General features: G+C 44.2%; 1 protein-coding gene across 2 annotated transcripts in view; it reads right to left on the reverse strand.

The window, feature by feature from the left end:
* Positions 1-15781, reverse strand: part of CPSF3 (cleavage and polyadenylation specific factor 3) — a 53266-nt gene that overhangs the window by 18492 nt on the left and 18993 nt on the right. For both annotated transcript variants that reach the window (XM_033176594.1, XM_033176595.1), the window contains 5 exons: positions 15453-15611; positions 13451-13597; positions 8173-8325; positions 2934-3042; positions 1256-1354 (listed from right to left, as the gene is read on the reverse strand). In XM_033176594.1, coding sequence (XP_033032485.1) covers positions 1256-1354; positions 2934-3042; positions 8173-8325; positions 13451-13597; positions 15453-15611 — 667 coding nt within the window. The remainder of the gene's footprint in view (positions 1-1255; positions 1355-2933; positions 3043-8172; positions 8326-13450; positions 13598-15452; positions 15612-15781) is intronic.

Genomic DNA, 15781 nt, shown 5'->3' on the forward strand with positions numbered 1-15781 from the left:
AAGTGGTGTTCAAACATCTATGTTTTGTATACAAGAGATTTAGCCTTCTACTAGCATCTTTTAACGTATGACATAAAATTAGTCAATTGTTGCCAACTAGTTTCGTCTACCTTCTGTCTTCATAAGCTGCAACATTCTACAGCGAAATTCTATTGTTGAAGAGACTTTTCTGGTCTTTCTAGCATCCTCTTACTCAAGGACAGTTCAGACATATTTTATTAACCTTCTATGTTATGACAGATTATCCTAGTGCAAGGTTCCGAGGTTTTAAAAAAAGGTTCTTTCTACTGGTTTATTTTATGGTAGTACTTCATGAGTCATGAAGAGCGTGACTGATGGAAAATATATTTTGTAATATGAAGTATTCTTGCTTTATCAGAAAGTCCACACCTTTTAATTTAGTCACTGCCCCTCATGATGTTAATACACAAAATCTCGAACTCGAATGGTCTAATATGAAAACAGACTAGGTTTATTTTCTCACTGGCCTTTGGCCAGCGGTCATGAACTCTTACAAAACCTGCTGTATAGACTGGTATCGATAGAGCCAGAAAAATTATTTTCACTGATCAAAGAAAAGAAACAGATAAAATTTTAGGTATGGTCAAGTAAAACAGATTTCAAACACAAGGAACAAAGACTACTAAATTTTAAGTGGGTCAAAGATAAGTATTACGGGCCGGGCGCGGTGGCTCAAGCCTGTAATCCCAGCACTTTGGGAGGCCGAGACGGGCGGATCACGAGGTCAGGAGATCGAGACCATCCTGGCTAACACGGTGAAACCCCATCTCTACTAAAAATACAAAAACTAGCCGGGCGAGGTGGCGGGTGCCTGTAGTCCCAGCTACTCAGGAGGCTGAGGCAGGAGAATGGCGTAAACCCGGGAGGCAGAGCTTGCAGTGAGCTGAGATCTGGCCACTGCACTCCAGTCCGGGCGATAGAGTGAGACTCTGCCTCAAAAAAAAAAAAAAAAAAAAAAAAGATAAGTATTACGGAATTAAAAAAAATTTTGAGTATATTTTCTTTTTTAATTTTTTTTAAGTTTTTCTAATTTTTTTTTCACAGGACCATCAGGCAAGAATACGAGTGTATTTTCTAAAATTTCACATAAAGGCAATAATAATATGACCATATATATTAATAAAACTTACACAATTCTGAGACAATTATCAAAATTAAGTAACATTCTTTTCTAGGTAGAAAATTATCTTTAAAAAGACAAAAAACAATGAAATGAATTTCAATACACACACACCTGTCAATTTCTGCAGCTGGTAATAGAGCAAATTAAAGGGACCAGTATACGGAATGGCTTGGGTCTGCTTCACAGTGCTCATGGCCAAGTCAGTATAATCTGAAAAGAAAATTAGAATAGACTTGAAGAAACAATACCAGTCCTACAAAACACATACCAGGAGCAAAGAAAGAAGAAATAAAAGCAAAGTAAATGTGAACATGTTTTTCAGAAAGCTAACAAGAGGCTCCTTAATTTGGTACCGCCTTACATTTCCCCACCGATCTCCCCATGTCCCCACCTCTCTCCTTCAGCTAACTTCTGCTCCAGCAGTAAGAAAGCACCTCATGGCCAGGCGCGGTGGCTCATGCCTGTAATCCCAGCACTTTGGGAGGCCAAGGCAGGTGGATCACGAGGTCAGGAGTTCAAGACCAGCCTGGCCAAGATGGTGAAACCCATCTCTACTAAAAGTACAAAAATCAGCTGGGCATGGTGGCAGGTGCCTGTCATCCCAGCTACTCAGGAGGCTGAGGCAGAGAACTGCTTGAACCTGGGAGGCAGAGGTAGAAGTGAGCCGAGATCGTGCCACTGCACTCTAGCCTAGGCAACAGAGCAAGACTCGGTCTCAAAAAAAAAAAAAAAAAAAAAAAAGGGAAAGAAAGCACCTCATGTCCCCAAACACAGCAGGTTCTTGGGTGCCGCAGAGCTGGCGTGCCAGCCGTCATCCGCCTTCTTTCCTTGGTAACTCCCAACAATCCTTCATCACCTGGCACAAGGGCTGCCTCATTTACCAAGCTTTTCCCAGCTGCTGAGGTGCACTGTCTCTCTTCACGTACTTATCATGCGCTTCTATATGCCGCGGAGCAATACTGGGACTAGCTCTTCCCAAGACTGCTTCCCTCATTAGACTAATTTCAAGGGCTGGGACTATGTGGCATAAGAGTAAGAGCTCAGTAACTCAGAATGAAGGCACAAGTCAGACAATGACCTATGATACTATGAAGTCTGATAGCTGGGCAATCTCATAGGTAAATACCTCACCACTGCTGCTATTTTTCTTTTCCTTTTTTTTTTCTTTTTTGGGACAGTCTTGCACTGTTGCCCAGGTTGGAGTGCAATGGCATGATCTCAGCTCACTGCAACCTCCGCCTCCTACATTCAAGCAGTTCTCCTGCCACAGCCTCCCGAGTAGCTGGGACAACAGGCACGTGCCACCACACCCAGCAAATTTTTGTATTTTTAGTAGAGACGGAGTTTCACCATGTTGGCCAGGATGGTCTCAAACTCCTGATCTTGTGATCTGCCCACCTTGACCTCCCAAAATTTTGGGATTATAGGCGTAAGCCACCATGCTCAGCCACTGCTATTTTCTATTCCAGCATAAAGTACATACAATGTATTAGTACCATGTAAATCACCTTGAGAACAGCATTTACTTGAAGATAATACCATATTCATTGGAAAATGACTTACCGATGACTCAGTAAATTTATAAAGACAAAGAATGCACATGGAAATGTGTTTTTTTCCTCCTCCCGTGAACTACTATAGGTACAAAGCTAATTCGCTAACTTGCACCTATTCCTTTGTTATTATTTGTCTGTTACTTAAAATTTGGCCACAAGGTGAAGAGAAGTTTTCATAGATTTTCTTTCAGTGCTAAGGTGAAGTTAGATTTGACATTTAATAGTATACTTACTGGACAGGTCGCAAGGAGAAAGTATGTGATAATTAAAGTTTCTTTTAACAAGTATTCCTGAGACCCGCTGGCCTTGCTCTGGTTTTTTGTCTGCTAAAAATCCCATAACCTGTAAAAAAAAAAAAAAAAATACTTGGAGAAAATAGAACCTGGTAAAATGCAGTTTTTCAGATAGTAAAATGCAGTTCATCATCATGATGACCATATCATCTTTGAACTATGAAAACAACATACAGATTTAACCATGAAAAACATAAAATGTGTGATATCTCTATGATGAGGGCAGTCACATTGCTACCAGTGTCAAAGGGAAGAGTCACAGTGGCAGATCTGGCATAGTTCAGTTCTAACAGTTCAACAAGCAAGGAACTTCCTAGGTGCTGAGGTTTAAGAAAGCTCTCACTAGCTGCACTGTAGTCGGGAAGGCCGGGAAGGCCCCATGAAACGCACACACGCACTCCCTCAGGCTGGCTGCAAACTCACAACAGAGAGTGAGGTCCACCGATACAAGTCTGGGAGACTGTGGTGCACCTAACACTAAAAGCAGCAGCAGTGGCTTTGAATAAAAAGGTCAATAAAAACAGGTTATAGGTGAGCTCATAAATTGAGGGAGAAACATTTTTAAGAGAATAAAATAACAACCACTTAAAAACAAAAATATTACAAACATGAAACCCACTATTCTTTTTTTTTTTTAAGACGGAGTCTCGCTCTGTCGCCCAGGCTGGAGTGCAGTAGCTGGATCTCAGCTCACTGCAAGCTCTGCCTCCCGGGTTTACGCCATCCTCCTGCCTCAGCCTCCCGAGTAGCTGGCACTACAGGCGCCCGCCACCTCGCCCGGCTAGTTTTTTGTATTTTTTAGGAGAGACGGGGTTTCACCGTGTTAGCCAGGATGGTCTCAATCTCCTGACCTCGTGATCCGCCCATCTCGGCCTCCCAAAGTGCTGGGATTACAGGCTTGAGCCACTGCGCCCAGCTCTTTTTTTTTTTTTTGAGACAGTGTCTCACTCTGTCGCCCAGGCTGGAATGCAGTGGCACAATCTCAGCTCACTGCAACCTCTGCCTCCCAGGTTCAAGTGATTCTCCCACCTCAGCTTCCCAAGTAGCTGGGATTACAGGCACCCACCACTATGCCCGGCTAATTTTTGTATTTTTAGTAAAGACGGGGCTTTGCTACATTGGCCAGGCTGGTCTCGAACTCCTGACCTCAGGTAATCCACCCGCCTTGGCCTCCCAAAGTGTTGGAATTACAGGTGTGAGCTACCACACTCAGCCCCACTATTCATTTTTTTTTTTTTTTTTTTTTTTAGATGGAGTCTCGCTCTGTCGCCCAGGCTGGAGTGCAGTGGCCGGAACTCAGCTCACTGCAAGCTCCGCCTCCCGGGTTCACGCCATTCTCCTGCCTCAGCCTCCCAAGTAGCTGGGACTACAGGCGCCCGCCACCTCGCCCGGCTAGTTTTTTGTAGTTTTTAGTAGAGACGGGGTTTCACCGTGTTAGCCAGGATGGTCTCGATCTCCTGACCTCGTGATCCGCCCGTCTCGGCCTCCCAAAGTGCTGGGATTCCAGGCTTGAGCCACCGCGCCCGGCCCCCCCACTATTCATTTTTAAAGTCTCATGTATGGCTGCGCGGAGTGGCTCACGCCTGGAATCCCAGCACTTTGGGAGGCTGAGGCAGGCAGATCAAGAGGTCAAGAGACTGAGACCATCCTGGCCAACATGGTGAAACTCCGTCTCTACTAAAAATACACAAAACTAGCTGAGCTGACCCTGGTGGCGGGCGCCTGTAGTCCTAGCTACTCTGGAGGCTGAGGCAGGAGAATGGCATGAACCTAGGCGGCAGAAGTTGCAGTAAGCTGAGATTGCACCACTGCACTCCAGCCTGGCGACAGAGCGACACTCCATCTCAAAAAAAAAAAAAAGTTTCATTTATTTATTTTTTTGAGACAGAGTGTTACTCTCTCACCCAGGCTGGAATGCAGTGGTGCAATCATCACTCACCATGTGTACCACCATGCCTGGCTTTTTTTTTTTTTTTTTTTTTTTTTCTGAGACGGAATCTCGCTCTGTCGCCTAGGCTGGAGTGCAGTGGCCGGATCTCAGCTCACTGCAAGCTCCACCTCCCGGGTTTACGCCATTCTCCTGCCTCAGCCTCCCAAGTAGCTGGGACTACAGGCGCCCGCCACCTCGCCCGGCTAGTTTTTTGTATTTTTTTTAGTAGAGACGGGGTTTCACTGAGTTAGCCAGGATGGTCTCGATCTCCTGAGCTCGTGATCTGCCTGTCTCAGCCTCCCAAAGTGCTGGGATTACAGGCTTGAGCCACCACGCCCGGCCACTTTTTTTTTTGTATTTTTTGTAGAGATGGGGTTTCACCATGTTGCCCATGCTGATCTTGAATTCCTGAGCTTAAGGGATCTGCCTGCTACAGCCTCCCAAAAAGTGGGGATTACTGCGTGAGCCACCACGCCTGACTGAAACCCAGTATTCTTAAATACAACATCTCTCAACTGCACATAAATGAGCTCAAGGGAATAAACGCAGTGTGTTCCATACTTGTTTACCTTTAAGCAAGTAAGGGCAAACAGCAACCAGGCAGTGCTATACTTGTTCTCACAACTATAAACACAGAGGGTTGTATTTCATAGGATTTCTTAGGGTTATTTTCTCCTTAATTGCTGGTAGCTTTCAGAAAAGAACCTTTGCTCCTAGGAGACTAATTTTAATACAGTGATGTTGTACTTGAGAGAGAAAAACAACTAAAGGTAATGATTTTAAACCATTAAAATCATGGGTGAGAAACAGAACACTTCAATAAGAAACCCAGCTTTTCCTGAACTCAGTTCAATTCATCTTCTAAACTGTCTGACTGCAAAACTTTATTTTTTCTTCCCACAAATCCACCACCAGTGGAGGATGGGAAATAGAGTTCTAGATTCTCAAATGAGTCTATTTTTCTACATATGGTATAAGAAAAATACTATTAAATTGGCCCCTGAGAAGTTTTTGAACAGTAAGACTCAGGAGTAACCACAAACATTTACAACAAAAACTTCATACCCTAAGTTTTGCTTTTTTTCCTTCAATTCACCTTCAAAAAAGAAAAAAAATTTCTTTTTTTCCTCCAGTTCACCTTCAAGAAAGGATATTCATTAATTAGCATCTGCAGGTTTGGCTCATTATGTATTAAAAGTGTGTTGTAAAGTTGCTATTAACTTTTTTTTTTTTTCAAGATGGAGTCTTGCTCTGTTGCCCAGGCTGGAGTGCAGTGGCATGATCTCGGCTCACTGCAACCTCCAGCTCCCGGGTTCCAGAGATTCTCCTGCCTCAGCCTCCTGAGTGGCTGGGACTACAGTTGCGCACAACCACAACTGGCTAATTTTCGTATCCTTAGTAGAGACAGGGTTTTCTCCATGTTGGCCAGGCTGGTCTTGAACTCCTGACCTCAGATGATTTGTCTGCTTCAGCCTCCCAAAGTGCTGGGATTATGGACGTAAGCCACAGCTCCTGGCCCATATGTTGATATTTAAGCCTTCAACAAAATCATTAAAAATTTGAGCCTGAGACTGGGCATGGTGGGTCATGCCTATAATCCCAGCACTTTGGGAGGCCAAGATGGGCGGATCATTTGAGGTCAGGAGTTTGAGACCAGCCTGGACAATGTGGCGAAACACTGTCTCTACTAAAAATACAAAAAAAATTAGCCAAGTGTGGTGGTGGGCGCCTGTGATCCCAGCTAATCAGGAGGCCGAGGTAGGAGGATTGCATGAGCCTGGGAGGCGGAGGTCGCAGTGAGCTGAGATCGCGCCATTGCACTCTAGCCTGGGCGACAGAATGAGACTCCTTCTCAAAAAAAAAAAAAAAAATTATTTGTGCCTGTAGTCCCAGCTACTTGGGAGGCTGAGATGGGAGATCAGCTGAGCCTAGGGAGGTCGAGGCCGCAGTGAGTCATGAATGCATCACCGCACTCCAGCCTGGGCAACAGAATGAGACCCCATCTCAAAACAAAAAAACAGAACATGGGAGTTGCAGATATCTCTTCAACATACTGATTTCAATTCGCTTTTAAAAATTTAAAATTATATATGTAATTTTTTAAAAGTTTCCCTTAGAAGTATTTCTAAAGGAGTTGTGATCAACAGAAGTAAAGATGCAGACTTCTGACAGAATCCCTCTAAAAAGGCAGCTCAGGCTTTCCTTAACTATTTCAACTTCAAATTCTGAAAACAGTACATTTCACTGAAAAATGATTAATTCTTTTTTTATTTTTTTGAGACAAGGTCTTGCTCTGTCACCCAGGCTGGAGTGCAGTGACAGGACAATGGCTCACTGTAGCCTCAACCTCTTGGGCTCACGTCATCCTCCCACCTCAGCCGCCCGGGTAGCTGGGACTACAGGCACATGCCACCGTACCCAGCTAATTTTTGTATTTTTCATAGAACTGTCTTTCACCATGTTGCCCAGGCTGGTCTTGAACTCCTGAGCTAAAGCGATTCACCTGACTTGGCCTCCCAAAGTCCTGGGATTACAGGAGTGAGCCACCGTGCCCAGGCTTGATTACTTCTTTTTTGTTTGTTTTGAGACAGAGTCTCACTCTGTCACTCAGGCTGGAGTGCAGTGGCGCAATCACAGCTCACTGCAACCTCCATCTCCCGGGTTCAAGGGATTCTCCCACCTCAACCTCCCAAGTAGTTGGGATTACAGGCACCTGCAACCATGCCCAGCTAAATTTTTTTAAAATATCTATATTTTTAGTAGAGCCGGTGTTTTACCATGTTGGCCAGGTTGGTCTCCAACTCCTGACCTCAAGTGATCCATGCGCCTCGGCCTCCCAAAGTGCTGGGATTACAGGCATGAGCCACTGTACCTGACTGATTAATTTTTAAAAAGAAAATGTTTCCATATATTCCATCATATCTACACAAACATACATGGCTACAGTAACAAACAGTAAGGAACAGTTCTTTACCCTCAGATGTGGGAAGGAAAAGCAAGTGGAGATGTGGATTAAAGATCTATGAGATTCAGCTGCATTAAGATCTAATCAAGCTGAACATTTTCCACCTGAAGAAATGAATGGCCAGAACCAAAAGAAGCCAGAAAGGATAAGGATAAAATTCCTGTAGTATAACAAGTAGACAGAAATAAGCATATTCTTTTGACTAAAGATCTATTTTCTTATGAAGTACAGTCTTTCATGAAGAAAAAACACGGATCGGATAGACAGGAGCCATAACCTTTTACCTTGGCTAGTTTTTCTCCTCTGAAGTTTAAGGTCACTGCTTCTGTATTCCGAGGATTATGAACCTCTATGTGAACTTCATCATTATCTTCATATTCTCGAATCAGTGCTGCTTTCAATCTGGCCATTTCGTTCTGTTCTCCATGGACTAAAATCTATATAGAATAAATGTTAAAAGAATATAGGGAAACATTATTCAGATTAATCATGGTCCTGAGTTGAATTAATTAAGTATATGAAATAGAGACATACTTGGAAGTTATGAAACTTTACCACTAGGACCTCCAGCCAATTCAACTTGTATACACATATTCATTCTGTTTGGCTTTAAAAGATCCTTATGTGGTACTATTTGAACAGAGTAAAGAAACTTTTTTTTTTCCTTTTTCTTTTTTTGAGGTGGAGTCTCGCTCTATTGGCAGGCTGGAGTGCAGTGGCGCGATCTCAGCTCACTGCAACCTCCGCCTCCCAGATTCAAGCAATTCTCCTGCCTCAGTCTCCCGAACAGCTGGGACTACATGTGCGTGCCATCACGCCCAGCTAATTTTTGTATCTTCAGTAGAGACGGGGTTTCAGCATGTTGGCCAGGATGGTCTCGATCTCTTGACCTCGTGATCCACCCGCCTCGGCCTCCCAAAGTGCTGGGATTACAGGGGTGAGCCACTGCACCCAGTCAAGAAACTTCTTTTCTACTCCAGTCTTTGTCACTAATGAGATACATGCCTTTTCCATGTTTCACTGCTTCTATGTTCATAGTGGTAAAGGGCTGATTTCTATAATCTCTTCTAGTTTTAAATGCCTATGACTCGTACAAAACTATTGCTACCCCACTGTCTTAGAAAACACCCATAGTTTCCTTTTTTTTCTTTTTGTGAGATGGAGTCTTGCTCTGTTGCCCAGGCTGGAGTGTAGCAGTAGCGTGATCTCAGCTCACTGCAGCCCCTACCTCCTGAGTTCAAGCGATTCTCCTGCCTGAGCCTCCCGAGTAACTGGCACTATAGGTGCACACCACCATGCCTGGCTAATTTTTGTATTTTCAGTAGAGATGGGGTTTTACCATGTTGGTAAGGCTGGTCTCGAACTCTTGACTTTGTGATCTGCCTGCCTCGGCCTCCCAAAGTGCTGGGATTACAGGTGTGAGCCACCGAGCCTGGCCTACCTCATATATTTATATATTTTTGGAGACAGGGTCTCACTCTGTTGCCCAGGCTGGAGTACACTGGTGTGATCATGGCTCACTGCAGCCTCAACCTCCAGGGATCAAGCAATCCTCCTGCCTCAGCCTCCGACATAGCCAGGACTACAGGCATATGCCACCATGCCCAGCTAATATTGGTATTTTTTGTAGAGACAGGGTCTTGCATGTTGCCCAAGTGGTCTCGAACTCCTGGGCTCAAGTGATCTTCCCACCTTGGCCTCCCAAAGTACTAGGATTATAGGTGTGAGCCACTGTGCCTGTCTTAATAAAATATTTCAGAACCAAATGGAACATTTTATTGCTTTATATATTTCTTTATTGAAAGACAGAGTCTTGCTCTGCTGTCCAGGTTGGAGTGCAGTGGCATAATCTTGGCTCACCGTGGCCTCAATCTCCCAGGCTTATGCAATCCTCCCACCTTAGCCACCCAGGTAGCTGGGACTACAGACATGAGCTACCATGGTTGGCTAGTTTTATTTTATTCTTGTAGAGACAAGGTCTCACTATGTTGTCTAGGCTGGTGTCAAACTTCTGGGCAGTCCTCCCACCTCAGCCTTGCAGAGTGGTATGATTACAGGCATGAATCACTGTGCCCAGCCCCAAATGATATATTTTAGAGGGTATTTACAACAACAGCATTAGCTACCAGTCCCTTTTCATTCACTTTTGTAAATTCTATCTTACAAGACAGATTGTTCTTTTTTTTGTTTGTTTGAGACAGTCTTACTCTGTAGCCCAGACTGGAGTGCAGCGTCGTGATCTTGGCTCACTGCAGCCTCTGCCTCCAAGGTTCAAGAGATTCTCATGCCTCAGCCTCCAAGTAGCTGGGATTACAGGTGTGAACCACCACACCTACCTAATTTTTATACTTTTAGTACAGATGGGGTTTCACCACGTTGGCCAGGCTGGTTTTGAACTCCTGGCTTCAAGTGATCCACCTGCCTCGGCCTCCCAAAGTGCTGGGATTGCAGGACTGAGCCACTGTGCCCGGCCAAGATAGATTGTTCGTAGCATCTCACACATGGTAGATGGCTTGTGGCTGGGCATAGCCAGCACCAGCACGTGGCAGGGCTTACTGCTTGGTGGGGAAGGGCCTGGGCCTGGCTGCCTGAGCAGAATCCTGGTGCTGCTGCTTATTAGCTGTGTAACCTTGACCAAGTGATTTCACGCCTCAGTGTTCTCATCTGCAGAACAGCTGTCGGTCATGAAAATTAAGCAAGTCAGTTCATATAAAACACATGTACGGTGCCTGGCATGTGGTAAATAATCAATGTAAGCTAGTACTGATTACTACCACCAACACTACTAGTGTTGCAATTTTATCCTGCAGCTATACTTTTGCTAGAGCCAGTTATTACAGGAAAATGAGCATGAAGTTCAACCCAGGAACTTAAACTATCAGCAGAAGTAGAACCAGAGAGTGACAGGATGAAATGGGGCTGAGGATGAGGTGGTGACACCACACAGAAAGAGCAACACGGCTTTTCCTCCCTGGCTTGGGAATCTGGGGGAATGTTCATGCACACATTCAATACGAAACGCCTGAGAGGAGCCTACTCTGTGACTAAATTCTACACACCGTGATGCTATGGACAGGAGAGTGGTTTTTCGCGACCAAATAATCTGCTCATTAAGGGCCAGTGGCAAATGCCTGTGAGGCCTATCATGCTAAAAAGAACTCAAAAACTAACAAAAGACTGCATGAAAAGGTGCTCAACATCATTAGTCATTAGAGAAATGAAAATCAAAACCACGAGATACCATTTCACACTAGCTGAAGAGTGACACAGCCCAAGTGTCCATCCACAGGTGAATGGATTAACAACATGTGGTCTACATACAACGGACCATGACTTAGGCATGCAGTGCTGATACACGCCACAACGTGACGAACCTTGGAAACATCGTAGGCATCATGATTCCTCTTAGATGAAATACCTAGAATAGTCAAATTCATAGAAACAGAAAGTAGATTCGAGATTACCAGGGTGGGGGGAGGAAATGGGGAGTCACTGTGTAACGGTACAGAGTTTCTGCTTGGAGTGATGAAAAGCTGTGAAAACAGAATGTGGTGATGGTTGTACAACACTGTGAATATAATTAATGCCACTGGTTTGTACACTTAAAAATGGTTAAAACTGCAAATTTTATGTTAGATATTTTACCACAGTAAAACATATTTAAAAAACAACAAGCAAGGCCAGGCGCAGTGGCTCATGCCTGGAATCCCAGCACTTTGGGAGGCTGAGGTGGGTGGATCTCTCAGGAGTTCGAGACCAGCCTGACCAATGTGGTGAAACCCTGTCTCTACTGAAAATACAAAAATTAGCTGGGCGTGGTGGCACGTGCCTGTAACCCCAGCTACCCGGAAGGCTGAGGCAGGAGAATCGCTTGAACCCAGAAGGCAGAGGCTGCAAGGAGCCGAAATTGGCGCCACTGCACTCCAGCCTAGGCAACAGAGCAAGACTCCGTCCAAAAAAAAAAAAAAAAACCAAACACAACAAGCAAACAAACAAAACTAACAAAAGGCCATTTCTTCTGCTTTCCAATACACTTGGAAAGGCCACTTCATCTGTTTTCTATGGACACATGCTTCATTAGTGTTCTTCTAATCAAAAATACACACTTTTTTCAGCTTATCCCTCCTTTCCAATTCCATCAAAATATCTAATTTATTTTTAATAAGTTACATCATACTTAAAAATATAAGTTGGCCGGGTGCAGCGGCTCACACCTGTAATCCCAGCACTTTGGGAGGCTGAGGCAGGTGTATCACGAGGTCAGGAGTTCAAGATCAGCCTGGCCAAGATGGTAAAACCCCATCTCTACTAAAAATACAAAAATAGCCAGGTGTGTTGGTGGGCACCTGTAATCCCAGTTCCTAGAGGCTGAGACAGAGAGCTGCTTGGGAGCCAAGGTGGGCGGATTGCCTGAGGTCAGGAGATCGAGACCAGTCTGGCAAACATGGTGAAACCCTGTCTCTACTGACAATACAAAAAAATTAGACAGGTGTTGTGATGTGTGCCTGTAATCCCAGCTACTCGGCAGGCTAGGGTAGGGGAATTGCTTGAATCAGGGAGGTGGAGGCCGTAGCAAGCCGAGATCGTGCCACTGCATTCCAGCCTGGGCAACAGAGCGAGACTCCCATCTCAAAAATAAATAAATAAATAAATAAACAAATAAATAAATCATATACTAATAAGGAGCTATATAGTATATTTCTTTTTTTTTTTTTTTTTGAGACAGAGTCGCCCAGGCTGGAGTGCAGTGGCATGATCTCGGCTCCTTGCAAGCTCCACCTCCCGGGTTCACACCATTCTACTGCCTCAGCCTCCTGAGTAGCTGGGACTACAGGCGCCCGCCACCACACCCAGCTAATTTTTGTATTTCTAGTAGAGATGGTGTTTCACCGTGTTAGCCAGGATGGTCTCGATCTCCTGACCTCGTGATCCACACTCCTCAGCCTCTTGAAGTGCTGGGATTACAGGTGTGAGCCACCGCGCCCGGCCACGCTATACAGTATATTCCATATCTATTTAAATCTTATACTATTATATGACTTGTCTTTCTCCTCTCTCCAAATGATCCTTGTACTATTTCTTATTATTAAGCATTTACTATGTGCCAGGCACCACATTAAGTGCTTTAGATATTTTCTCTCACTTCGTCCTTACAATAACCTTATGAGCTATTATTATTCCTAATTACAAATGAGGTACAGAGAGGTTAAGTAACTTGCCAAGGGTTACACAGTAAGTAAGAGATGGAGCTGGCATTCCAAATGAGCAGTCATACTCCAAGCCTGGCTCTTAAATTATTGGAGAGGCAGCAGAAAATAATAGAAAAACATTAGGATTGGGGTTGGTAGGTCTGAGTAAGAGTTGGTTACGGAGAAAGGGTGCAGCTTGCTGAAATCAAAGGGGAGTTGTAAAGGCCAAACCCGAGCACACGTGGAAGGCTCTGCTCATGGGGTATTGCATTAGTAGGTGGTGATGCTTGCTTTGTGAACTGCCTGCTGCACAGTTTCCTGGGTATGCACTTCTTTTCCCTTTAGTACAATAAATCAAATTCATAAGACTAACCACATGAGGCGGTTTCAAAGCACGAATAAATTCACTAGTTTGCTGGTAATCCGTGTGAGCTGAGAAAGAAATGTAATCAACAGACATTTTCAGTGGTAACTTCTGTCCAGACATAGTAGTGATTTCTTCAGGTTCAGACATGATGTGCTGTGGAAAATGAAGAAAAATAACATAACAAACTACCCAGTTATAAACGTAAAGGTACATTTTCATTTTTTCATGCAGTCATAAACTCATGTTAAATTTAGGACCTTCAGCACAAAATCATTCTAATATAACTGACAGTAAATATCAAATACTCATGTTCTCAATCAAGCAAACATTTAATGAGAAAAGTAAACAAATTAACTAAAACTCATCTATCTGGTGTGCTGCCAGTGAGAATCATAACTCTCATGCCTGGAAAGACAAACCTGTATTCCCAACTATTCTTGTGCTCTCCAAAGTCATTTCCCAGATATGTGGATACATTTCTATTCTGACAATCTTTGTTTTTTGAAATAGGGTCTCACTTTGTCACCCAGGCTGAAATGCAGTGTGCGATCTCAGCTCACTGCAGCCTCAACCTCCTGGGTTCAAGAAATCCTCCTGCCTCAGTCCCCCAACTAGCTAGGACTACAGGCATGTGCCACCATGCCTGGCTAATTTTTCTATTTTTCGTAGAGATGGGATTTCTCCACGTTGCCCAAGCTGGTCTTGAACTCCTGAGCTCAAGTGATCCACACGTTGTGGCCTCCCAAAGTGCAGGATTACAAGTGTGAGCCACCGTGCCAGGCCTGGAAATCCTTTTTTTTTTTGGAGATGGAGTCTTGCCCCGTCATCCAGGTTGGAGGGCAGTGGCGCCAATCTTGGCTCACTGCAACCTCTGCCTCCAGTTTCAAGCAATTCTCCCTGCCTCAGCCTCCTGAATAGCTGGGATTACAGGCACACGCCACCACACCCGGCTAATTTTTTGTATTTTTAGTAGAGACAGGGTTTCATCATGTTGGCCAGGCTGGTCTCAAACTCCTGGCCTCAGGTGATCTGTCCGCCTTGGCTTCCCAAAGTACTGGGATTACAGGTGTGAGCCACTGCACCCAGCCTGGAAATCTATTTTAAATACAACATTGCCACTAAAGAACTTTATAGAACAAGGTAAAGTAATAAAGATTATCAAAATAAAGAATCATGTTATATTTTTAAAAATAAAATAGATGTTAATGCTAAGAGGATGAGAATGTGATACCTGGATGCTCAGAAACTGCCTCTCAAATTCTGCATGTATTTTCTACAATTTCTACATCCCTAAGAGCTGAAAATCAATGTTTCATAACAGTAGAAGGTGGTCAACCAAAACACATTCTACAGCTTTTTAAGATCATACAGGCTGGGCGCGGTGGCTCAGGCCTGTAATCCCAGCACTTTGGGAGGCTGAGATGGGCGGATCACGAGGTCAGGAGATCGAGACCATCCTGGCTAACACGGTGAAACCCGTCTCTACTAAAAAATACAAAAAATGAGCAGGGCGAGGTGGCGGGCGCCTGTAGTCCCAGCTACTTGGGAGGCTGAGGCAGGAGAATGGCGTAAACCCAGGGGGCAGAGCTTGCAGTGAGCTGAGATCCGGCCACTGCACTCCAGCCCAGGTGACAGAGCGAGACTCCATCTCAAAAAAAAAAAAAAAAAAAGGTCATACATATTAGTAAACCTGTTCTTCATGAGATGAGGGAGGGTATTCACGTGTTTGTCTCAAATAGGTTCCTGTCCATTATTCACTACTTGCAACCAGATGAGCACTTCTCAAACTTTAATTTGTACATCAATCACCTGGGACCTCATTATGCCATTCAGTGTCTGCATAATTCCACATCCTACGCTCATATCTAGCTACCTATTCTCATCCTTATTTTTAAAAATCAAAACTTGTACTATTTAAAGAATTACTTCAGTGCAAAAACCTGTGAGGACCCTACCACCTCCGTAATTCTGATTAGGAATAACACAATAGCCTATGACTATAACTGACCTTGGCAAGTGTCCCTTCCACACAGTATCCTGCTATAATAACACCGTTCCTCTTATCAGTACACCAGCTTTCAAATAACTCTCTGGATAAGCCACTTTGCATCATGCCTGGGGAGGCCATTACAACACTGGGACCAATGTCATCAAAATGATCCATGCTCTAAGAGAGAAAACAGAATGGGAAAAGTATGTTAGCTACCAGCAGCTGACACAGCATGCTTTCTTTTTAAAGAATAACGACAGGCTAAGGAAGAGATTAATCACACTACTGAAAGGGCCTTCACAAGATCGGTACACATTTTAAGTTCAGTTACCAAGTTCCTATGCAGT

Source organism: Trachypithecus francoisi, unplaced genomic scaffold (genome assembly GCF_009764315.1).
Source record: "Trachypithecus francoisi isolate TF-2019V2 unplaced genomic scaffold, Tfra_2.0 Lachesis_group17, whole genome shotgun sequence".
In the NCBI taxonomy this organism is placed as follows: Eukaryota; Metazoa; Chordata; class Mammalia; order Primates; family Cercopithecidae; genus Trachypithecus; species Trachypithecus francoisi.